General features: G+C 45.6%; 1 protein-coding gene across 1 annotated transcript in view; it reads right to left on the minus strand.

The window, feature by feature from the left end:
- The window catches only part of ZDHHC2 (zDHHC palmitoyltransferase 2), a 193,209-nt gene that overhangs the window by 83,103 nt on the left and 84,146 nt on the right, over nt 1-25,960 (minus strand). The window contains exon 3 of the mRNA XM_077279693.1: nt 4,584-4,678. Coding sequence (XP_077135808.1) covers nt 4,584-4,678 — 95 coding nt within the window. The remainder of the gene's footprint in view (nt 1-4,583; nt 4,679-25,960) is intronic.

The raw sequence follows: 25,960 nt of genomic DNA on the forward strand, positions 1-25,960 counted from the left end.
CTGTCACACATAACGAGATCGTTAGCGGGATCGTTGCTACGTCACCAAAAGCGTGACATTGCAACGATATCGTTAACGATATCGTTATGTGTGACTCAGCCTTTAGGGCAGAAGTTTCAACCATGCAGCCTTGGAAGCAATTTCTTATGTTTTCCAGCCAGGGACGGCAGCATATAATAAAGGCAATCTTGGCTGGTGTCCGGGATCTGGGGGCACCTAGGGGCCCATGGTCAGATTGCCCTCATTATAGTCATTTTCTCTGCTTCCTTCTTCTCTATGACTCAGCAGGTGCAATGACATCAGTATGCCACCAGCGTAAATTAGCAGGAAATGGCTAAGTATAATTTATGGGGGCACAGTGGTGGCTTATCAATTTATATTTTGAATGGTAGGTTACACGGTGCCTAAATACAGTCATGGACGAAAGTTTTGGCACCCTTGAAATTATTCCAGAAAAGAAGTATTTCTGCCAGAAAATTGTTGCAATTACACATATTTTGCTATACACATGTTTATTTCCTTTATGTGTATTGGAACAAACCAAAAAAACTGAAGAAACAAGGCAAAAGTGAACATAACTTCACACAAAACTCCCCAAATGGGCAGGACAAAATTGTTGACACCCTCAACTTAGTATTTGATTGCACACTCGTTGGAACAAATAACTGCAATCAATCGCTTCCTATAATCATCAACAAGCTTCTTACACATCTCTACTGGAATTTTGGAGCACTCTTTTGCAAACTCCTCCAGGTCTCTCATAGTTGAAGGGCACGTTCTCCCAACACAATTTTAAGAACTCTCCACAGGTGTTCAATGGGATTTAGATCCGGACTCATTGCTGGCCACTTCCGAACTTTCCAGTGCTTTGTTTCTATCCATTTCTGGGTGCTTCTTGAATTATGTTTTGGGTATTTGTCCTGTTGGAAGACCCGTGACCTAGGAGGCAAACCCAGCTTTCTGACACTGGGCACTACATTGTGACCCAAAATCCTTTGGTAATCTTCAGATTTCAAAATGCCTTGTACACAGTCAAGGTACTCAGTGGCATAGGCAGCAAAACAACCAGAAAACATCTTTGAACCTGCATATGACTGTAGGTACTGTGTTTTTTTCTTTGTAGGCCTTATTTAATGTTTGATAAACAGTAGAATGATGTGCTTTACCAAAAAGCTCTATCTTGGTCTCATCTGTCCACAAGATGCTTTCCCAGAAGTTAATTTTGGGAAACTACAGCATAGCTTTTTTTATGTCTCTGCATCAGCAGTGGGGTCCTCCTTGGACTCATTCCATAGCATTTCATTTAATTCAAATGTCAACGGATAGTTCGCGCTGACACTGATGAACCCTGAGCCTGTAGGACAGCTTGAATTTCTTTGGAAATTGATTGGGACTCCTTATGCACCATACTGAGTATCCTGTGTTGGAATCTTTCATCAATTTTTCTCTGATGAAAAAGGGAAATCAATATCTCTGGAGACGTACCTGTAACATTGAGATTGTAGATATGTTTCAACAATTTTGGTTCTCAACTACTCAGACAGTTCTCTTTCTGTTCTCCAGGCTTAGTGTGGCACACACAGATACACAATGCAACTTCTCCATTTTTTATCTGGTTCATGCTGGTGCATATCTGTATTTATGGGTGCAGTGTGGAGGCTTTCATCTCTGTTGTGACCTAAGTTAGCAATATGCGCCTTTATGGGATTTTCAAGTTCACGTAAAGTTTCTTGAAGAAAATTTTGGAGCAGATTCTGTACAACTTTTCCTGGAGATTAAGCTCACAGACGCACAAAGAGGACTTAAAAATCCTCCAGAAAATTGACAAAAAAATCACAGAGAAAAAAGCAGAGATGGTTACCTGCTGAAGCCTCCAAACAAATGCACCAGCAGGGCGCATCGGACCCGATTAATGATGGCAACAACACAGGTGTAAAAAAATACAGATGAAACAACCACTTTCAATCCAGTATTGGTTGTTTGGCATTAGTGCACAAAAAGATAAGTGATAATAGTCTGTATGTGGCATTGTTCAGACAAGCAATGCAGAGCATCTGGTCTACAGCCTATTACTAACGCACATACAGGCGGGCTGCCCAGTGCTACAAAATGCATGCTGTGTGAATAGAGGCCTACAGTTTACAGAGCCATCTTGGTCTGACTGCGCCCTGCAAGATAAAGTGCAAAAAAACCCACATATCAATGTATGTAAGGTATTAGTTTATATTGGGGCCTCAATACGTAAGCCGGCAACCCACGTCAAGGGTCCTTACATTTTTGCCAGTCCTAACGCTAAACATTGAGTAAAAGCTCACAGACGCACAAAGAGGACTTAAAAATCCTCCAGAAAATTGACAAAAAAAAATCACAGAGAAAAAAGCAGAGATGGTTACCTGCTGAAGCCTCCAAACAAATGCACCAGCAGGGCGCATCGGACCCGATTAATGATGGCAACAACACAGGTGCAAAAAATACCGATGAAACAACCACTTTCAATCCAGTATTGGTTGTTTGGCATTAGTCCTCTTTGTGCGTCTGTGAGCTTTTACTTAATGTTTAGCGTTAGGACCGGCAAAAATGTAGGGACCCTTGACGTGGCTTGCCGGCTTACGTATTGAGGCCCCAATATAAACTAATACCTTACATACATTGATATGTGGTTTTTCTTGCACTTTATCTTGCAGGGCGCAGTCGGACCAAGATGGCTCTGTAAACTGTAGGCCTCTATTCACACAGCATGCACCTTGCAGCACTGGGCAGCCCGCCTGTATGTGCGTTAGTAATAGGCTGTAAACCAGATGCTCTGCATTGCTTGTGTGAACAATGTCACATACAGACTATAATCGCTTATCTTTTTTTGCACTAATGCCAAACAACCAATACTGGATTGAAAGTGTTGTTTCATCGGTATTTTTTGCACCTGTGTTGTTGCCATCATTAATCGGGTCCGATGCGCCCTGCTAGTGCATTTGTTTGGAGGCTTCAGCACTCAGCAGGTAACCATCTCTGCTTTTTTCTCTGTGATTTTTTTTTCCTGGAGATTAGGCACAAGTAATCTCCAAATCAGATGGTCGTTAAGTTACAGAAAGGCGGATATAATATGTTTTATTATAATCAGGACATAAATAAACAATAGAAATAATATTTTGTAATTAGGCTAACTTCTAATCGGCGAATACCATCAATCTTATGCTGTGACACAGAAACACGGTTGATCAGTAAAGCGTGTACAGTTAGTTATTTATGGAGGAAACAGCTGAACAATCCTTTCTTACTACATGAAAGGGAACAAATATTGAATAAATTGCCTCTGGAAAGAGCTTCCATAGAGCGTGCAGAGAACACAGTTACACAACAATCCCAGATTCAGTATCATTTCTTCATCGAAGAAGCCAAAGCCAAACTGTGTCACCATATACCATGGCTGCTATGGATGATCAGGCCAAGATCTGACAAGAAACGACTAAAAGGACATTTTAATTAGAATCTGCAGAAGGAATAAGCATGGGTGCTGTTACTCAAGACATCCATAATATGCCACACACTATAAGTTCTATCACCTCCATCTACCTTTACATACAGAAATAAAACAGGTTTTATTAAAATGTAAACCGGTATTAGGAAGTTCTAGCCATTATCAGGAAATTACATTACAGGGCGGCACGGTGGCTCAGTGGTCAGCCTTGCAGCGCTGGAGTCCTGGTTCAAACCCCACCAAGGACAACATCTGCAAGGAGTTTGCATGTTTTCCCCGTGTTGCGTGGATTTCCTCTGGTTTCCTCCCACATTCCAAAGACATACTGATAGGGAATTTAGATTGTGAGCCCCATTGGTGACAGCAATGATAATGTGTGCAAACTGTAAAGCGCTGCGGAATATGTTAGCGCTATATAAAAATAAAGATTATTAATATTATTACTTATTACATAGAAAGTCCCATTTCTTAACACACTTGACACTGCTATGAGAGTGGTATCTTTTTCTTTATATCAGTTGAAACCGCAACTACAATGAGTGTTACTGTGCCTTACTGTTAATGAGGATCTGTCACCAAATTTCACAACGTAAACTGCATACAGCATTAAATAGACCTCTTAGACCTGACGAGGCTGCTAAGTACTCCAGACTCATCAGGTCTAAGAAACCTTTATCTTAATGTATTTAGTTTGAAGTGTCATTTATCAGTAATAACTTCTGATTAGAGGTGTTGATTCATCTGGACAACCCTTCCCCTGAAAACTCCTCTCAATTATTTGCTATGTATTCATCACTGCCGATCTGGCTAATGAGACCCCCAGTGATGAACTGTGGGAAACTGGGTGATCATATACATTCCAAGGATGAGACCACAAGCGATGACTGGTTACATGTGGCTGATAACTCTACCCACCACAATGGCCGATTGTCACACCATTTTTTTCATACATAAATGTGTGGCCATTGGACACGCGGTTGGCAGTATCATGTGGTTTCCCCCAAAGGTCTCAGCACAATTGATCACAAGCATGGGAAAAGCCAGGCACATTAGGACCAGAATTTATACTACAGATCAGTGGAAATTCCATTTTCGCGCTTTACCTTACCTCTTTAGTTGGATTCATTGGTAGTGTAAAGATAGTCTTCCAGTAAGACCAAACAAACAGAAGAACAAAAAAGTGGTACGCTATCAGGCACAGAACTGGAAAAAAAAAATGGAAAAAGAAAAGTTTTATTTAGATGTAGAAAACTTACCTGTTAGGAAAAGAGAAATAAAAAAAATGTTAAAAATCAACTATTGTTCGACTTCCAAGATGTAAATGTAAAGCGTAGACCTAAACACATCATTATACTAGGGGAGGACCACCAGCATGATTTGGTTATACAGCATAAGACCACTTCCATCTATAAAAGGAGCACACACAGGTCACATCATTACTAATATACTATCGGTGAAATACCCCAAAGCATGGCCTTACTGTAATCACAAATTCACTTTTGAAATTTTTGCAAAAATCTACCGTAATTATAATTAATCATGATCATATCAGATAGAGAAAAGTGTGAGCTATAGCAAGTATCATGAAGAGGGCAAGCGCTGTAATCGCCACGTCCTTAATCCTGGAACACACACAGGGAATGAATCGATAATCTGATTATTCCTTCCTACAGACAGAGCATTTCATATGAGAAAATATCGCTGGCGTGTAGATATATAATAAAGTCAATTTCCAGTAAAAAGCCTTAATTGTCTTATCTCCGCATTTAATGGAATCAGTGAATGGAAGAGCAGAATAAATGAAAGCGATGAAGTGAAGAAGAGCTTTTTACAGTAAATGTGAACCCAGCAGATGTTCTGGATGCTTTCCGTGCAGCATCAGACCCCTCCTGTAGTAACTGTAACACCACAGCATCTGGACACGGAGATTACGGCCACCATTAATACGAGCGGGCTGACGGCAGCACAGCACTTCACATTAGGAAGGAACATTAGAAAAAAGGAAGAAATGAGGAGCGAAGGATGTTCATCATATAAAGGCCACACAAGTGTTATTTACAGAAGTGTGTGTTCTTGATCAGAGGCACTAAGACGACCAGGACCCTCCGTTCTGCATACAGGCTGGGGGCAGGAGAGTGTCCTAATTCCTGACCTAAATGCGCACAAGATTTATAGAAGGAAGTCAATCATAAGCCTAAACTTAGCAGCTGGAATACAGACTCTTACTGATGATATAAAAGAAATTCCAAAAGGTAAAAAAAGAATAGATCATATTGGCTTACTAAAAAAAAGAATAATTAATGTGGGTGACAGAGGGAAAGCGGAGATGTTAGGCATACATTATTCATCTAACTTATTAATTGCTTAGAGTTTTGGCCAGTAAACGGCAAGGCTTATTCAAACGCAAGGTTTAACCCTAACCCATACGAATCCAGCTTTTTTTTTATTATACCGCTGGATTGATATCACCTATTCCACGCCCGTAGTCTTGTTCCCCACCCGTAGTCTATACTTACCCACAGCCATCGTCACCTTCTATCAGCGCCGCTCCGGTCGGTTTCCAACAGTTTATGACCTGCTGCATCAATCCAGTGTTTGCTGGGTGAGCAGGAAGTCACAACTCAATGTAAGTGTATGAGAGCCTGAGCAAGGCCAGAACGAGGTTCTCACAGGCAGCCTGAATCAGACACTGGCGCTCTGCGGCGTTTCAGAGAAAACACTTTGAAAAGCTGGCCGGTGAATATGCATATTGGATGACTTGTCCAAAGATGGTTTCTGGAATGGGGTAAAGCCGCCACTCTTCTTGACTAGAAGATATCTCCTTATGTGTGTATAGGGAGTGACCTTTCAGTCTATGGGAGAAGAGTGGGGCGGGAATAAGACGTCAGGAAACTACCTCAGACAAATCATCCAAGACACATGGTCACCTGCCAATGTTTTCTCTAAGATGCTGCAATGTTTTCAGAAGGGAACATACTGTAAATGGCTACAATAACACTGCCAGCGTCTGATTCATGCTACATGTGGGTTTCCTGCTACATTCCTTTTAAATAGAAATAAAAAGGGGTAAGTATTCTAAAATGGTACCAATGATAACCAAAAGTCATCCAGCAAAAACAACCGGTACAGACACTAAAAGGTAAGGAGATGTGCCTGATTACCAATGAAAAGGTGGTATCACCTCAAGCCCTTCAACCTGATTCGAGGAAGTGGCCAGCAGTCAGACTCCTACCAATCTGATACTGATGATCTATCCAAAGGTCATTAAACAATCAATATTAAAGGGGTTGTCCACTATGAGACATTCATAACCTTTCCTAATGTTATCTCTGAAACCCATCACCCGCACAATCAGTACTAACCAGATATAAACATATAACGCCCAAGGAGGAAGCCAATGGTTTGGTAAATAAAATGGAAGCCAATTGCCTCATTCAGTGTTTGTGGTTGGAGGTGTGGAGACCTCCATTGTGAGTGTGCTAAAGACACTGGCCTGTGCGGGCAGACACGCTATACTATATGGGCTGTTTTATTTTTTCTGTTTGTTACTTTGTGCCAGAAAAGGCTGTTCATTTGTTTTCCTAACCAGAGCAGTTTATGGCTACTTTCACACTGGCGTTTTCTGCAATACGTCGCAATGCGTCGTTTTGCCGAAAAAACGCATCCTGCAAAAGTGCTTGCAGGATGCGTTTTTTTTGCATTGACTTACATTCGTAAGTGTTGCGCCGTGTTGTGGCGGACCGTCGGGACCAAAAAACGTTACATGTAACGCTTTTTGATCCCGACGGTCCGCTTTTTCCGACCGCGCATGCGCGGCCGGAACTCCGCCCCCACCTCCACGCACTTCCCCGCACCTCACAATGGGGCAGCGGATGCGCTGGAAAAATGCATCCGCTGCCCCCGTTGTGCGGCGGAGACAACGCTAGCGTCGGGGACCTCGGCCTGACGCACTGCGACGGACCGAGCCCGACGCTAGTGTGAAAGTAGCCTAAGCCGTTAAATAAACTTGCTTGGACATTCCAGTGATACCGCTTTCTGTGCCTACATCAACTGCAGCCGACTGAGTACAGATCCCTACAATCCATATATATAATTGTCTAAGGGTTTTTCTGTCTGTCCCGGAAATCCCGCGTCTCTGATTGGTCGAGGCCGCCAGGCCAATCAGCGACGGGCACAGTCTGCCGCGAATTCTAGAATCATCATTGTCCATATACTACGGGGACATGCATATTCTAGAATACCCGATGCGTAAAGGCCCCGTCTCACTAAGCGATTTACCAACGATCACGACCAGCGATACGAGCTGGCCGTGATCGTTGGTAAGTCGTTGTGTGGTCGCTGGGGAGCTGTCACACAGACAGCTCTCTCCAGCGACCAACGATCAGGGGAACGACTTCGGCATCGTTGAAACTGTCTTCAACGATGCCGAAGTCCCCCTGCAGCACCCGGGTAACCAGGGTAAACATCGGGTTACTAAGCGCAGGGCCGCGCTTAGTAACCCGATGTTTACCCTGGTTACCAAAAAAAAAAAACAGTACATACTTGCCTTCTGATGTCCGTCAGGTCCCTTGCCGTCTGCTTCCTGCTCCGACTGAGCCGCCGTACAGTGAGAGCAGAGCGCAGCGGTGACGTCACTGCTGTGCTCTCACTGTACGGCCGGCAGTCAGTGAGAGCAGGAAGCAGACGGCAAGGGACCTGACGGACATCAGAAGGCAAGTATGTATTGTTTGGGTTTTTTTACATTTACGCTGGTAACCAGGGTAAACATCGGGTTACTAAGCGCGGCCCTGCGCTTAGTAACCCGATGTTTACCCTGGTTACCAGTGAAGACATCGCTGGATCGGTGTCACACACACCGATTCAGCGATGTCAGCGGGACCTCAACGACCAAAAAAAGGTCCAGGCCATTCCGACACGACCAGCGATCTCGCAGCAGGGGCCTGATCGCTGGTACGTGTCACACATAGCGAGATCGCTATGGAGGTCGCTGTTGCGTCACAAAACTTGTGACTCAGCAGCGATATCGCTAGCGATCTCGCTATGTGAGACGGGGGCTTTAGAATCGGGCCACAATCTAGTCTATATATATAATTGTCTAAGGGTTTTTCTGTCTGTCCTGGAAATCCCGCGTCTGATTGGTCGAGGCCGCCTGGGCCTCGACCAATCAGCGACGGGCACAGTATCGACGTAGATGTCATAATGGAAATCCCGCGTCTCTGATTGGTCGAGGCCGCCAGGCCTCGACCAATCAGCGACGGGCATAGTATCGACGTAGATGTCATAATGGTTGCCATGGCGACGATGATGTCATAAAGGTTGCCTCGACCAATCAGCGACGGGCACAGTCTGCCGCGAATTCTGGAATCATCATTGTCCATATACTACGGGGACATGCATATTCTAGAATACCCGATTCGTTAAAATCGGGCCACAATCTAGTGTATATATACAGTGGGGCAAAAAAGTATTTAGTCAGTCAGCAATAGTGCAAGTTCCACCACTTAAAAAGATGAGAGGCGTCTGTAATTTACATCATAGGTAGACCTCAACTATGGGAGACAAACTGAGACAAAAAAAATCCAGAGAATCACATTGTCTGTTTTTTTATCATTTTATTTGCATATTATGGTGGAAAATAAGTATTTGGTCAGAAACAAACAATCAAGATTTCTGGCTCTCACAGACCTGTAACTTCTTCTTTAAGAGTCTCCTCTTTCCTCCACTCATTACCTGTAGTAATGGCACCTGTTTAAACTTATTATCAGTATAAAAAGACACCTGTGCACACCCTGAAACAGTCTGACTCCAAACTCCACTATGGTGAAGACCAAAGAGCTGTCAAAGGACACCAGAAACAAAATTGTAGCCCTGCACCAGGCTGGGAAGACTGAATCTGCAATAGCCAACCAGCTTGGAGTGAAGAAATCAACAGTGGGAGCAATAATTAGAAAATGGAAGACATTCAAGACCACTGATAATCTCCCTCGATCTGGGGCTCCACGCAAAATCCCACCCCGTGGGGTCAGAATGATCACAAGAACGGTGAGCAAAAATCCCAGAACCACGCGGGGGGACCTAGTGAATGAACTGCAGAGAGCTGGGACCAATGTAACAAGGCCTACCATAAGTAACACACTACGCCACCATGGACTCAGATCCTGCAGTGCCAGACGTGTCCCACTGCTTAAGCCAGTACATGTCCGGGCCCGTCTGAAGTTTGCTAGAGAGCATTTGGATGATCCAGAGGAGTTTTGGGAGAATGTCCTATGGTCTGATGAAACCAAACTGGAACTGTTTGGTAGAAACACAACTTGTCGTGTTTGGAGGAAAAAGAATACTGAGTTGCATCCATCAAATACCATACCTACTGTAAAGCATGCTGGTGGAAACATCATGCTTTGGGGCTGTTTCTCTGCAAAGGGGCCAGGACGACTGATCCGGGTACATGAAAGAATGAATGGGGCCATGTATCGTGAGATTTTGAGTGCAAACCTCCTTCCATCAGCAAGGGTATTGAAGATGAAACGTGGCTGGGTCTTTCAACATGACAATGATCCAAAGCACACCGCCAGGGCAACGAAGGAGTGGCTTCGTAAGAAGCATTTCAAGGTCCTGGAGTGGCCTAGCCAGTCTCCAGATCTCAACCCTATAGAAAACCTTTGGAGGGAGTTGAAAGTCCGTGTTGCCAAGCGAAAAGCCAAAAACATCACTGCTCTAGAGGAGATCTGCATGGAGGAATGGGCCAACATACCAACAACAGTGTGTGGCAACCTTGTGAAGACTTACAGAAAACGTTTGACCTCTGTCATTGCCAACAAAGGATATATTACAAAGTATTGAGATGAAATTTTGTTTCTGACCAAATACTTATTTTCCACCATAATATGCAAATAAAATGATAAAAAAACAGACAATGTGATTTTCTGGATTTTTTGTCTCAGTTTGTCTCCCATAGTTGAGGTCTACCTATGATGTAAATTACAGACGCCTCTCATCTTTTTAAGTGGTGGAACTTGCACTATTGCTGACTGACTAAATACTTTTTTGCCCCACTGTATATATACAATTATTCTGCCCCCATAAAGTTTCCATATTGTTGGAAGATCGCCATTATAATCCTTCTCTAATCCTTCTTTATCAGACTGTTGTTGAGAAAGTCAAGCGCTGAGAGAGTGCCCTGTTCTAAAGATTGGTGGTTTTCAGGGATCAAACCACCAAGTTATCACCTAGTCTGATAAGAATATTCAGCAAGGACCTTTTCAACGTTGTCTATATTAGACCTTAATGAATCCTTACCTAAAATGTATCAGACTTTGAAGATGTTACTCCTTTGAACCAGTACCCCCAAGTCGTTGGGAGTTTTTTCTCCAAGTCATCTTTCTTCCTACTCGAGTCAACCTCCATCTCGTTAGCCTTCCCCGTCGAGAATAACACTTTCTACGCTACTGTAGAAAATGTTATCAATCTTATTCCTTCAGGTCTATTCTGCTGCTATAAGATTTAACTTAATTTGCTAAAGTCTTCTGTCTCATATTATGTGCACCATAGTTTCAGTTGTGTTTTGGAGAATTCTCTATCCCATAAATAGTGTCCTCATTGTTCATTTGCGGTGGCTCCATGTTACTATATTTTCATGCTAAGATGACTCCTCTTGGGTCATTGTACCAAGACTACACCTTCAACTTACAATTCTGCTGTCGGGGTTGACGTGTGGCCCATGCGAGTAATTAAACATTTTCCATAAGCTCCTGATTGTTAAAAACTACAGATATCCTTTATTTTTTTCAAGGAGTTAAGGATTTAGTGTAAAATGTTTTCAACATACAATTGTCCTCCCGGAACCAATTATTATTGCATGTGGAGGAAACTCTTGTTATATAATTTGCTACATGCAGTACTTTTTATTGATAGCCTATACTTTTGGCTGCCTGGACCAGGTTCCACCATGTTATTCGCAAACATCTTTATTATTTTATGAGAAAAGTCAACTAGATGTCATAGGCAGCGGAGAAGCCAATTACAACCAGTGTTCCTCTACAGTAAACAGGTATATTTCATCACCTTCACAGCTACAAGCTTTTTATAGAGCTGTGGGCGACTTTCTAGTACATAATGGGTATAGAAATTACTTTGAACAGTAAGGCGTTTTCTGCCCGACTAACACTTAGGAGGTTAGTCTTGGAATAATAATAATTTACACTATTGGATTTGTTAAAAAGAAAGTTCTTGTGTTGAGATAATCTTATAAATGTGCTATGTACGTGTAATGTCTGGGTCTGATCGTTAAGGAAACATGGTCTGAACTTACTCCATCCATCCCGCCTCAGGTGAGTGGCCAGGGTTATACAGAGCACTGCTAGATCTGCAGCAAAAAAAAATTGTGATTTCATGAAGACTGCAGCAAACAGCCAGTAAATTAACATCGCTGGAATCTGGGACTCTGTCTCTACATCACATACTGCTTTCAGCCTGTTGATAGGTTGATAGCCCCATAACGGAAATTGAAAAAATGGAGTGCTGACTTCATCAATATAAAAAAAATGAACATGATTTTATTGGTAATACATTACACAATTAATACATATACAAAAAAGTATAAATACAAAGAGGTAGACAAAAGGAGGAATCTCAATCGACACCCTGGGAATGAAAAACTGGATATGGGGTTACATTTTTGAGATCTCTGGAACATGCTGAACGCCTTTCAGGGTCTCGATCCATACTAGCACCCCAAGGTGGGGATATATGCAGAACGGATAGCAGAAGCCCGGTAGCAGAGCCTTGTTTGGTCTTTAAGCATAAGGGGGCCCGGCCAGATCTGATGGTGCCAGAACCACCACCCTTCCGTTAGGAAGTTATGAACCTTCATAGGTTTTGGGAGTTTTAGCTTCAAATACTCAGGAGAGGGGAATAAGGCGGAAAGGAGTGACCAACCAAGGGGATAATGGCTTGTGTAAGGCCATGGGCTCGCTCTCTTTGTTAAGCTTGCTGTTCACTTCTAAAGGGGGGGGCCACGTTGAGTAACATGCTGGGAGGAAAGGAATCAGTGCCAGCTCATGCCCCCATGCAGCCCAGCACACATGGTTTCACATAAAAACGACAAGTGACATGATTCATCTGCTTATATCTTTTGTACTTCACCTGTATTTGCATATTTGACTATTGTATATGTATAACCATTGTGTATATAGTGTATTGTCTAGCATGTCCATAGGGTGAATAAATATATAATTTAAGCTTGAGCTACTCTTTTATCTCGATCCATGAATCCACAGATCTGTATACTCGGATTTAACTTTCCATGCTACCGGGGCTGGTTTCTGGCCCAATTTACTCCCGTTAATGGACTAGGGTTATAACTAAAGAGGAACTGGTGGCAGTCCTACTGGGTTGATAAAGTTCTGATTTACTGGTGCTTGTGAAAGGGGCTTCTTAGCCTGTCAGGGTTGTGATTGAGTGCAGTGCCACGTCAGTGACTACGTGGGCCACATTCTCTCACTCCCCGTGCTTCCCTGGGCCTGTGTGGACAGGGGCTGTCTGTGTAAAACTGTGCCAAGCTGACCTTACATGTCCCCAGGGCGGTGAAGAATGTCATGTTGGTACATGTGATGTACCCGCACCACGAAACTCACCGTGGTGGCAGTGATGGGATGAGCATTATATCTCTGGTGCCATTCATCACATGTTGTAGCAGCGTGGTGGGATCATAGTGTGTGTGAGTGTGGGACCCATACTCTAAGACACTAAAGACTACCAGCACTAGCTTTTTGCCACTGAGGTCTTAAGATCAGCTCAGCACTAGACAGTCCAAGTGCAAATATTATAAGGGTAAATGTTGCGGGTTTGCATGCAGCACACTTGAACAGCATCCAACCCGCAGTGTCCAGATGTTACAGGATAGTGGATGGGATTTCAAGAAATCCCATGACCACTATGAGTCCACAGATGCCCACGACTCACTCGTGAAGACGGACATGCGGCGTGTTTCTCCAGACCGAGCCTCCGCAAGTTAAATTTCACAAGTCCAATGTATGGGACGCAATGAATCCGCACGGTTCAATGAACACATGCGAGGTCACCTGTGTTCAATAGCCAGCAGTGCTTTGGACGCAGCGGGCATGCGCTGCGTCCAAAACGCTGCCAATTCCTGATCGTGTGCACATACACTAAGGTGTGTAGGCACATTAGATTGCAGCTCTGCGTCAGTGACCAAAGGTTGCAAGGATGGCCAGTGGCACCCGAGGCAAGGCTAGGGAGATGGTCAATGCTACAGATGGTGGGAAGGAGGTGGAATGTGATGTTGTTTAAGCAGAGTGGCAGTCCAGCCACGGCTCTCCAAGGAGCCAGTCGACCGGCTGGCCGATCACCACCTGGCTGTCCCCCCAGCCAGGCAGACTCACATGCCCTCCTGCAAGCTGCACTGTCCAGTCTCCAGGCTGAGGACAAGGCCATCTACGAGACCCTCATGGCAGAATGTTGCAAGGCAGCAGCAGAACTTCGTGAGGCAGCAGAATCTGCAGGACGCCAGCGTGAGCACCAGCAACAAATGCTTCAACTCTAACACCAGATCCAGCCACAGACCTCAGCCAGGTGTGATCCCGAGACTCGTGTCCCGAAGCTAAGGGTGGAGTACTTCCCCCCTGCTGGACAAAGTAAGAGAATTGGACACTTTCTTGCTGGCATTTGAAAATACTGACCATCAATACCATCTACCTGAGGACAAATGGGTCCAGTTCTTAACCCCTCTCCTCAGGGGAAATCTTTGGGTACCTGCTCAGTAAGACCACCCTATGCTATGAGGATATCAACCAGGCTCTGGTCCAGCAGTGTAACTTGACCCCCGAGATGTACAGGTGAAGCTTCGGAGTATGCAGTGGGGTCCTGCACACAGCTGAGCCGATCACATGCGGGCCCTACTGAGAGAAGTTGACCAATGGACCACGGGATTGGACCTCACCACCGTCCAGCACCTGTAGAAGCTTATCACAACTGAGCAGCTTTCTGAAACTACCTGGAGGACCTCCCACTGTATCTCAGTGACTGGAAGCCAAAGGGGGCCTCTGCAAGAGATACTTGCCGACGAATACTCCAAGGACAGGACTCCAGAAGTAAAAGAAACCTGCTGGTTGGAGAGGGAGTAAGACGATCGTGGTGCCTTCTGTTCCTGCTCCCAAGCGGGCACCTGTCCATTGGTGAACTCCAACTATGTCATCCCTGAAAATAGCAGGGACACTTAAAATCCATGTGTCCCCAGCACCAGAAGACCTGTCCCTGTCCCAGAAATGGTGTTTTGTCTGTGGGTGGGGATGGTGGGAGGTCCCTTGACAACTTTCAGCCCGTCACCATAGGCCGTGGCCATGAGACTGCTGGACACCAGCGCTGAGATGACTCTAGTGCTTCCTCAGATGGTGTCCCCACAGGATTTGGTACCAGGGAAAACCCTCGCTGTTTCCGGGATTGAAGGAGTCAAACCAGCGCTGCCTCTCGCCATGGTGTATTTGGACTCAGGCACTGGGAAGGGAGTGACTGAGGTGGGGGTAACCTTGAATATTCCAGCAAGTGTTTTGCTTGGGACAAACTTGGGGCGGCAAAGAATGCAGTATGTGGCTACAGAACCCCCAAGGCCTGTTCCTCCAGACAACAACATAATGTCCACCCCTGTTGATGTCAATGTCATTAACATGCCTCCTAATAGGGATGTAGGGGTGGGTGGTGTACTGTGTCCCTCTCCCCTGGGGGGAGATCAATTACACTAGCTGTAATAATGCCTTAAGGCCCCGTCTCACTAAACGATTTACCAACGATCACGACCAGCGATACGACCTGGCCGTGATCGTTGGTAAGTCGCTGTGTGGTCGCTGGGGAGCTGTCACACAGACAGCTCTCTCCAGCGACCAACGATCAGGGGAACGACTTCGGCATCGTTGAAACTGTCTTCAACGATGCCAAAGTCCCCCTGCAGCACCCGGGTAACCAGGGTAAACATCGGGTTACTAAGCGCAGGGCCGCGCTTAGTAACCCGATGTTTACCCTGGTTACCAGCGTAAATGTAAAAAAAAACAAACAGTACATACTCGCCTTTCGGTGTCCAGGTCCCTTGCCGTCTGCTTCCTGCTCTGACTGAGATCCGGCCGTACAGTGAGAGCAGAGCGCAGCGGTGACGTCAGCGGTGCTGCGCTCTCACTTCTCACTGTACGGCCGGCAGTCAGTGAGAGCAGGAAGCAGACGGCAAGGGACCTGGACACCGAAAGGCGAGTATGTACTGTTTGTTTTTTTTTACATTTACGCTGGTAACCAGGGTAAACATCGGGTTACTAAGCGCGGCCCTGCGCTTAGTAACCCGATGTTTACCCTGGTTACCAGTGAAGACATCGCTGGATCGGTGTCACACACACCGATTCAGCGATGTCAGCGGGGCCTCAACGACCAAAAAAAGGTCCAGGCCATTCGGACACGACCAGCGATCTCGCAGCAGGGGCCTGATCGCTGGTACGTGTCACACATAGCGAGATCGCTATGGAGGTCGCTGTTGCGTCACAAAACTAGTGACTCAGCAGCGATCTCGCTAGCGATCTCGCTATGTGAGACGGGGCCTTTAGAGTGCGACCAGCAGGCATGCTGGAACCAGTTATCCTGTGAAGTTGTCATAGAGGGGACAGACAGGGGCAGACAACTACGGAGGGGGAGCATGCAATTGAGGTTGGGTCTGTCCCAGGAGAGGTAGGGCTCTCAGGTAATGCCTCACTGCATGGTTTCTCCACAACTGGGATGTCAGAGGGCCGGGTTAGTCACTCTGGACGGGCGACTTGGTTGGAAGCAGGCACTACCTGCGGTTGCATGGCCACTGTCACACACAGTGGGAGCGCCAGGGCCGCTCGTGATTTTGACAGCATCCCCCCTTCGTACCAAGTGGTTGCCCGGTCAGACAAAACCAGGAGACAGGTCCCGGGGAACAGACAAAAGACGTGGCAGTCTCGTCTATTCTGGTAACATCCAGTCAGCCAGACCACCGACACCAATTCGTCCTGAGGCCCGGGACAAAGTCATCAGAGCGGTGAGAAAGATGAGTCCCAAGGACAACATGGAAGCTCTCCTAACCGTGTTTTAACGCACAGTGGAGGGGAGAGCTTTCCAATTTCCCAGTAGGCTGAAGTGGTAGCCCTGTTCTTGATAGGAGACGCCCAGAAGGTATACTTTGACTTCAGCTGAGAGGATGCCCAGAACTATGTTAAACTCAAAGGTGAGATCCTTGCCCGACTGGGGGTTAATACATATCTGTGGGCACAACATGTCTACCAGTGCTCCTTTGTGGAGTCCCACCCCGCTATGTCTCAGGTGTTTGACTTGTTGCAGTTAGTAAAAATATGGGTCTCGCCTGAGACCTTAAGACCAACCCAGAAAGTAGAGAGGGTAGTACTTGACCAGTTGGTGCAACCTCTGCCAGTAACCATGCAGCGCTGGGTAGGACAAAGGGACCCAGGCAACTTACATCAGGTGGTTAGTCTGATAGAGCGATATGTGGACACCCAGGACTTCGTATGGGACTCTGTCCCACCACAAGTTTCACGCCGGGTTCTACAAGGTCAGGAGCCTGGGAAAGGGATATGGCCCTCCCCTGTAGTTAGCCAGAATAGTGCCAAAACTGAGAGGGGAAGCCCATTATCCCCAAAACTGCTCTTGCGGAACAGAGGTGCCGCCACTATCAGCGGGTTTACTTGACAGATATCCATATATGCCCAGACTGTCTGCAATGCGAATGAATACAGATGTCACAAGAAGTGAACCTCATTTGTGCTAGGTAAGCATCAGGGGGTACCAGAGGAGGCTCTCTTGGACTCAGCCTAGTGACACTTGTCAATGGGTCATTGGTTGCTGGGGAAAACTCAGAAGGTCAAAAAATCAGAGTTGTGTATACACGGGGAACTCTGGGAGTATCTGATGGTGGATCTTTTTCCACCCTGTGTGGAGAGATTAAATATACAGTGGGAGTAGTAAAGACCCTTCCATACGGAACTGCTTGGGGAAGAGACTTGCCCCTGTACTGGTCCTTATGGGAGAGCAAAATTAATCCTGCCAAGGTAAAGTTATATCCGGGCAGTTCACCATAATAGGAACAGAGTGTAATCCCGTTAGGTTTACCCTAGAGGTCTTGGAAGGGAATATCAAGTAGACCACATCAGTTCCGAAGATGGAAGTATCCTGGGGTACTTTTGGGACAGCTCAGCTCCAGGATCCCACACTAGCCCAAGGAACGGAAAAAGGTGTTAATGGTAAATGGGGTGGCACAGTAACCAGGTGAAGAGGCAGTTTTTCCTCATATGTACAGTACAGACCAAAAGTTTGGACACACCTTCTCATTTAAAGATTTTTCTCTAATTTCATGACTATGAAAATTGTAAATTCACACTGAAGGCATCAAAACTATGAATTAACACATGTGGAATTATATACTTAACAAAAAAGTGTGAGACAACTGAAAATATGTCTTATATTCTAGGTTCTTCAAAGAAGCCACCTTTTGCTTTGATGACTGCTTTGCACACTCTTGGCATTCTCTTGATGAGCTTCAAGAGGTAGTCACCGGAAATGGTCTTCCAACAATCTTGAAGGAGTTCCCAGAGATGCTTAGCACTTGTTGGCCCTTTTGCCTTCACTACCCTTTATTTTAACACCTAGAGCTCCCAAATGTTGCACACACACACACTACTAACATTATTAGTGAGGAATATGTAAAAATATAAGGGATAGGAAATTGTTTACTGTATGTAAACCATGCCTCATATCCTATCAGGTTTGATAAGGAGATAGCAGTAGTAATTCAATTGCCGGCTTTTCTGCTATCTACTGTAGCTCTATACTAAATATAAATATAAATAAATAAATATATATATATATACAGTGGGGCAAAAAAGTATTTAGTCAGTCAGCAATAGTGCAAGTTCCACCACTTAAAAAGATGAGAGGCGTCTGTAATTTACATCATAGGTAGACCTCAACTATGGGAGACAAACTGAGAAAAAAAAATCCAGAAAATCACATTGTCTGTTTTTTTATCATTTTATTTGCATATTATGGTGGAAAATAAGTATTTGGTCAGAAACCAAATTTCATCTCAATACTTTGTAATATATCCTTTGTTGGCAATGACAGAGGTCAAACGTTTTCTGTAAGTCTTCACAAGGTTGCCACACACTGTTGTTGGTATGTTGGCCCATTCCTCCATGCAGATCTCCTCTAGAGCAGTGATGTTTTTGGCTTTTCGCTTGGCAACATGGACTTTCAACTCCCTCCAAAGGTTTTCTATAGGGTTGAGATCTGGAGACTGGCTAGGCCACTCCAGGACCTTGAAATGCTTCTTACGAAGCCACTCCTTCGTTGCCCTGGCGGTGTGCTTTGGATCATTGTCATGTTGAAAGACCCAGCCACGTTTCATCTTCAATGCCCTTGCTGATGGAAGGAGGTTTGCACTCAAAATCTCATGATACATGGCCCCATTCATTCTTTCATGTACCCGGACCAGTCGTCCTGGCCCCTTTGCAGAGAAACAGCCCCAAAGCATGATGTTTCCACCACCATGCTTTACAGTAGGTATGGTGTTTGATGGATGCAACTCAGTATTCTTTTTCCTCCAAACACGACAAGTTGTGTTTCTACCAAACAGTTCCAGTTTGGTTTCATCAGACCATAGGACATTCTCCCAAAACTCCTCTGGATCATCCAAATGCTCTCTAGCAAACTTCAGACGGGCCCGGACATGTACTGGCTTAAGCAGTGGGACACGTCTGGCACTGCAGGATCTGAGTCCATGGTGGCGTAGTGTGTTACTTATGGTAGGCCTTGTTACATTGGTCCCAGCTCTCTGCAGTTCATTCACTAGGTCCCCCCGCGTGGTTCTGGGATTTTTGCTCACCGTTCTTGTGATCATTCTGACCCCACGGGGTGGGATTTTGCGTGGAGCCCCAGATCGAGGGAGATTATCAGTGGTCTTGAATGTCTTCCATTTTCTAATTATTGCTCCCACTGTTGATTTCTTCACTCCAAGCTGGTTGGCTATTGCAGATTCAGTCTTCCCAGCCTGGTGCAGGGCTACAATTTTGTTTCTGGTGTCCTTTGACAGCTCTTTGGTCTTCACCATAGTGGAGTTTGGAGTCAGACTGTTTGAGGGTGTGCACAGGTGTCTTTTTATACTGATAACAAGTTTAAACAGGTGCCATTACTACAGGTAATGAGTGGAGGAAAGAGGAGACTCTTAAAGAAGAAGTTACAGGTCTGTGAGAGCCAGAAATCTTGATTGTTTGTTTCTGACCAAATACTTATTTTCCACCATAATATGCAAATAAAATGATAAAATAACAGACAATGTGATTTTCTGGATTTTTTTTTCTCAGTTTGTCTCCCATAGTTGAGGTCTACCTATGATGTAAATTACAGACGCCTCTCATCTTTTTAAGTGGTGGAACTTGCACTATTGCTGACTGACTAAATACTTTTTTGCCCCACTGTATATATATATATATATATATATATATATATATATATATATATATATATATACACAGTATGTGTGTGTGTGTGTCTTACTGACACATATATATATATATATATATATATATATATATATATATATATATATATATATATATATATATATACACTCACCGGCCACTTTATTAGGTACACCATGCCAGTAACGGGTTGGACCCCCTTTTGCCTTCAGAACTGCCTCAATTCTTCGTGGCATAGATTCAACAAGGTGCTGGAAGCATTCCTCAGAAATTTTGGTCCATATTGACATGATGGCATCACACAGTTGCCGCAGATTTGTCGGCTGCACATCCCAAAGATGCTCCATACAAGGCAGGATGGATCCATGCTTTCATGTTGTTTACGCCAAATTCTGACCCTACCATCCGAATGTCGCAGCAGAAATCGAGACTCATCAGACCAAGCAACGTTTTTCCAATCTTCTACTGTCCAATTTCGATGAGCTTGTACAAATTGTAGCCTCAGTTTCCTGTTCTTAGCTGAAAGGAGTGGTACCCGGTGTGGTCTTCTGCTGCTGTAGCCCATCTGTCTCAAAGTTCGACGCACTGTGCGTTCAGAGATGCTCTTAGGCCTACCTTGGTTGTAACGGGTGGCGATTTGAGTCACTGTTGCCTTTCTATCAGCTCGAACCAGTCTGCCCATTCTCCTCTGACCTCTGGCATCAACAAGGCATTTCCGCCCACAGAACTGCCGCTCACTGGATTTTTTTTCTTTTTCGGACCATTCTCTGTAAACCCTAGAGATGGTTGTGCGTGAAAATCCCAGTAGATCAGCAGTTTCTGAAATACTCAGACCAGCCCTTCTGGCACCAACAACCATGCCACGTTCAAAGGCACTCAAATCACCTTTCTTCCCCATACTAATGCTCGGTTTGAACTGCAGGAGATTGTCTTGACCATGTCTACATGCCTAAATGCACTGAGTTGCCGCCATGTGATTGGCTGATTAGAAATTAAGTGTTAACAAGAAGTTGGACAGGTGTACCTAATAAAGTGGCAGGTGAGTGTATATATATATATCTACCTATACTATGTGTAGACATTTATTTTATCTATTCTATTCTAACTTATCAGTGTGACTTTACTGTACACCGCACTGAATTACCGGCTTTTCTTAAAGGTGTTAAATCACGGAAAAAACTGGCGTGGGCTCCCGCGCAATTTTCTCCGCCAAGTGGGAAAGCCAGTGACTGAGGGTAGATATTAATAGCCTAGAGAGGGACCATGGTTATTGGCCCCCCCTGGCTAAAAACATCTGCCCCCAGCCACCCCAGAAAAGGTGCATCTGTAAGATGGCTTCTCAGTTAACTCATTCTGAAGCCAGCCAAAGACAGTGCAACTCAGAAGCTATAGAAGGCAAACTACGCAATGTTACATGAAATCCAATAGCAAAAATTATTTTTTTAGCCCCAAATATCAGTATTTAAGTAAAACAAATATCCTTAAAAGAGGACAACCTCTTTGTCGTACATCCATGATGTAATATCACACCTAGGTTGTCTGGCAATGCTCAGGGAATATTATTCACACATTGTGCTTTTCCCCTGTGTATTTTTGCTGGCCTTTTAATCTCCCATCAAAGTGAATTAAATTTGTGAAATCTCATGCACACGATGCTTATTTTTTCCTTACAGATTTGAAGCAGGTAAATATTTGCAGGCAGACACTTCTTTCAGCGTTTTTCAGGAATGGGAAAGAAAAGCATCACAAAATGCAAGCAGAAACGAGTGTATTTTATTCAGTGTTTTCCTGCCAATACTCCAGTTTTTGCAGCAGATTTTTCTGCTGCAACTTCTACAGTCATGGCCAAAAATTTTGAGAATGAGACAAATATTAATTTGTCCAAAGTCTACTGCTTCATTTTTTCTAATGGCAATTTGCATATACTCCTGAATGTCAGAGTGATCAGCTTAACAGCAATTACTGTACTTGCAAAGTCAATATTTGCCCAGAAAATGAACTTTAACCCCCAAAACACATTTCAACATCATTGCAGTCCTGCCTTAAAAGGAGCAGCTAACATCGTTTTAGTGATTGATCCATTAACAAGGTGTGGGTGTTGATGAGGACAGGGCTGGCGATCAATCAGTCATGATTAAGTAAGAATGACATCACTGGACACTTTAAAAGGAGGCTGGTGCTTGGTATCATTGTTTTTCTTCAGTTAACCATGGTTATCTCTAAAGAAACACGTGCAGCCATCATTGCACTGCACAAAAATGGCCTAACAGGGAAGAGTATCGTAGCTACAAAGATTGCACCTCAGTCAACAATCTATCGCATCATCAAGAACTTCAAGGAGAGAGCTTCCATTGTTGTCAAAAAGGCTCCAGGGCGCCCAAGAAAGACCAGCAAGCGCCAGGACCGTATCTTAAAACTGTTTCAGCTGCGGGATCGGACTTGTTGTGAATTCCGTTCTCGGGCCCCCTCCTGTGGTCATGAGTGGTACTTTGTGAGTTCTGTTCATGGACTCCCTCTGGTGGCTTTTAGTGTTACGGCTGGTCTGTAGCTGGACTCCAGCTGCCTCGTTTCCTGCTAGGCCTGCTGCCTATTTAACTCCATCTGGACCTTTACTTGTTGCCTGCTGTCGTTGTATTCAGTACAGGTTCAGATCTCTCTGGGACTTCCCTTGTGACCTGTCTCCTCGTGAGAAGCTAAGTTCATGCTAGTCCTTTTTAGCTCATTTCTATTTGAAAATGTTTCTCAGTATGTTATGAGTTCAGTCCAGCTTGCTTATATGCTATTTGATTGCTAGCTGGAAGCTCTGGGGTGCGGAGTTGCGCCCCTCACATCATGAGTCGGTGTGGGGGTCTTTTTGTATTCTCTGCGTGGATACTTTTGTAGTATTTTATACTGACCGCACAGATTCCTTGCTATCTTCTGACTTTTTAGTTACTAGCGGGCCTCATTTGCTAAAACCTATTTTCATTTCTATGTTTGTGTTTTCCCCTTAAACTCACCGTTATTATTTGTGGGGGGCTGCTTACACTTTGGGGAAAATTTCTCTGAGGCAAGTGAGGCTTTGTTTCTCTCTAGGGGTAGCTAGTTTCTCAGGCTGTGAACGAGGCGTCTAGGCCGAGTTAGGAACGCTCCACGGCTGCCTATAGTGTGGTTTGATAGGATCAGAATTGCGGTCAGTAAAGTTCCCACATTCCCAGAGCTTGTCCGTATTTTTGGGTTTATTTATCTGGTCAGTTCATGTGTTCTAACCACCAGGATCATAACAGTACAGCAGGCCCGTAAAGTGTTAATGCATCGCAAAAGAGGGATAAGAGAAGCTCTGAGGTTTTTTTTTTTCCTCTGCAGTGTGTTTAGCCTCTCTCCTCCCCTTAATCTCTGGGTGCAGGGCCGGCCTTTGCCCTGTGCGACCTGTGCGGCCGCACAGGGCGCCAAGGCTCGTTAGCATACAAGGGGCGCATTTATTGAGCTCAGCAGATTAATGTCACATTACATCAAAATCAGGGGTGGGATTCAGCCGGTACGACCCGGTACGGGGCAGCCGTTTTCTAAAATTTCCATCTGCCAGCGTTCCGGTTACCACGCCCCCGGTCATCGGGCCCCCCCTGGCAGTGGCGTAGGAAGGGGGCGGCACAATGCGGGGGGCGGCACAATGCGGGGGGGCGGGTCGCCGGCGGCGCAGAATTTACCTGGCTGTTCGCTTCTCGGCTTCAGAAAAATGGCCGCCGCGATCTCCATCTGCGCATGCGCGGCATCCCGCGGCCATTTTCCTGAAGCCCCGGGCAGCAGAGCACTCCACCTGCGCACGCGCAGCCTCAGGAAGATGGCCGCCCCCACCGATAAGCAGATAGAGCAGGATCGCGGTCAGGTAAGAAGAACTTGTCTTTTTTTTTAAATTATTATTGAGAGCGGCGATCGGGAGGGGGGGGGCAGGGCAGAAAGCTGGACACAGGGAGGCAGAACGCTGGACACTGGGGCAGAAAGCTGGACACTGGGGCAGAAAGCTGGACACTGGGGCAGAAAGCTGGAGACGGGGCAGAAAGCTGGACACAGGGGGGGCAGAGCGCTGGACACTGGGGCAGAACGCTGGACACTGGGGCAGAACGCTGGACACTGGGGCAGAGCGCTGGACACTGGGGCAGAACGCTGGACACAGGGGCAGAACGCTGGACACTGGGGCAGAACGCTGGACACTGGGGCAGAACGCTGGACACTGGGGCAGAGCGCTGGACACTGGGGCAGAACGCTGGACACTGGGGCAGAACGCTGGACACTGGGGCAGAACGCTGGACACTGGGGCAGAAAGCTGGACACTGGGGCAGAAAGCTGGACACTGGGGCAGAAAGCTGGACACGGGGGCAGAACGCTGGACATTGGGGCAGAACGCTGGACACTGATGCAGAACGCTGGACACTGGGGCAGAAAGCTGGACACGGGGGCAGAACGCTGGACACGGGGGCAGAAAGCTGGACACTGGGGCAGAAAGCTGGACACGGGGGCAGAAAGCTGGACACTGGGGCAGAAAGCTGGACACTGGGGCAGAAAGCTGGACACAGGGGCAGAACGCTGGACACAGGGGTAGAACGCTGGACACTGGGGCAGAAAGCTGGACACTGGGGCAGAACGCTGGACACTGGGGCAGAAAGCTGGACACTGGGGCAGAAAGCTGGACACTGGGGCAGAAAGCTGGACACAGGGGGCAGAAAGCTGGACACAGGGGCAGAAAGCTGGACACTGGTGCAGAATGCTGGACACTGGTGCAGAATGCTGGACACTGGTGCAGAATGCTGGACACGGGCAGAATGCTTGACACAGGGGCAGAATGGAGACACGGGGCAGGATGACAGACATGGCGTCATGACTGGAGACACTGGAGGCAGGATTGGAGACAGATGGGGCAGGATGGATACGATGGAGACAGATGGGGCAGGATGGGAAGATCATATGGGGCAGGATAGATACTCATTAGGGCAGGATGGGAGAATATATGGCTGACGCCAGGAATGAGACACACGGGGGCCAGGATGGCGAATATTATTACCATAGGGGCTAATTAAGGGATATTATTACTGCAGTGATGTATTTATTTTATTTTTTGAGTATACTGTTTTAAATGGAGGGGCGGTCCTATTACTGTGTAGAGTGACACTATGTCGCCTTCTTCATGTGGTGTAATGTAGAAGTTGGGAAAATTAAGTAATGTGTTCTGCAAGTGGAACTCGAGATAACTGTGTTATTTCCTGCAGAGACGAGTCCTGGCTGGATGAAGTGATGGCGGTCTGTGCGGGATGAAAGATGAAGGACTTCACCTAGAGATGTCACTGGTGAGTCAGTGTGTTACCTATACACTGACACTATACACTGTATACTATATACTGAGGTCCTGTGTATGTCACCGGTGATCACTGTATTACCTATACACAGACGCTGCATACTAAGTACAGATCTCCTGTGTATAATGGCACTTATGGTGATAGTATTGTGGTTTTTTTTATTATTGATCAGTATTGTAGTATTCAGTCACTATGTGGTGGTAATATGTGGTCTGGTCATGATGTTGTGGTATTCGTTCCTTGTATTTGATATTATTCGATCACTGTGGTGGTAATATGTCATCTGGTCATGGTGTGGCGGTGTTTGGCCTTGCAGGCCGCCGCTCTGCACTCTGATTGGCTGTCAGCCCATATGGCTTTGGACCAAGCGTCATTTTTTCCTTTTGGTCCGCTTTAAAGCACTTTATAATTCCCGTTATTGCAATATTAGTGTTTCTTCAAGTGTTTTGCAGGGAAACACAAGTTTTCTAAGTAAACGTGTTGTTGTGAATATTAAAGAGTTATTGTTTTCTTTCAAAGTTTGGAGGGGGGGGGGCGCGCCGTCCTGCAGTCTCGCACAGGGCGCCTTTTGGGCTAAGTCCGGCCCTGTCTGGGTGGTTCAGGACTCAGCTGCAGATATGGACATTCAAGGTCTGTCCTCTTGGGTGGAT

Source organism: Ranitomeya variabilis, chromosome 1 (genome assembly GCF_051348905.1).
Source record: "Ranitomeya variabilis isolate aRanVar5 chromosome 1, aRanVar5.hap1, whole genome shotgun sequence".
NCBI lineage: Eukaryota > Metazoa > Chordata > Amphibia > Anura > Dendrobatidae > Ranitomeya > Ranitomeya variabilis.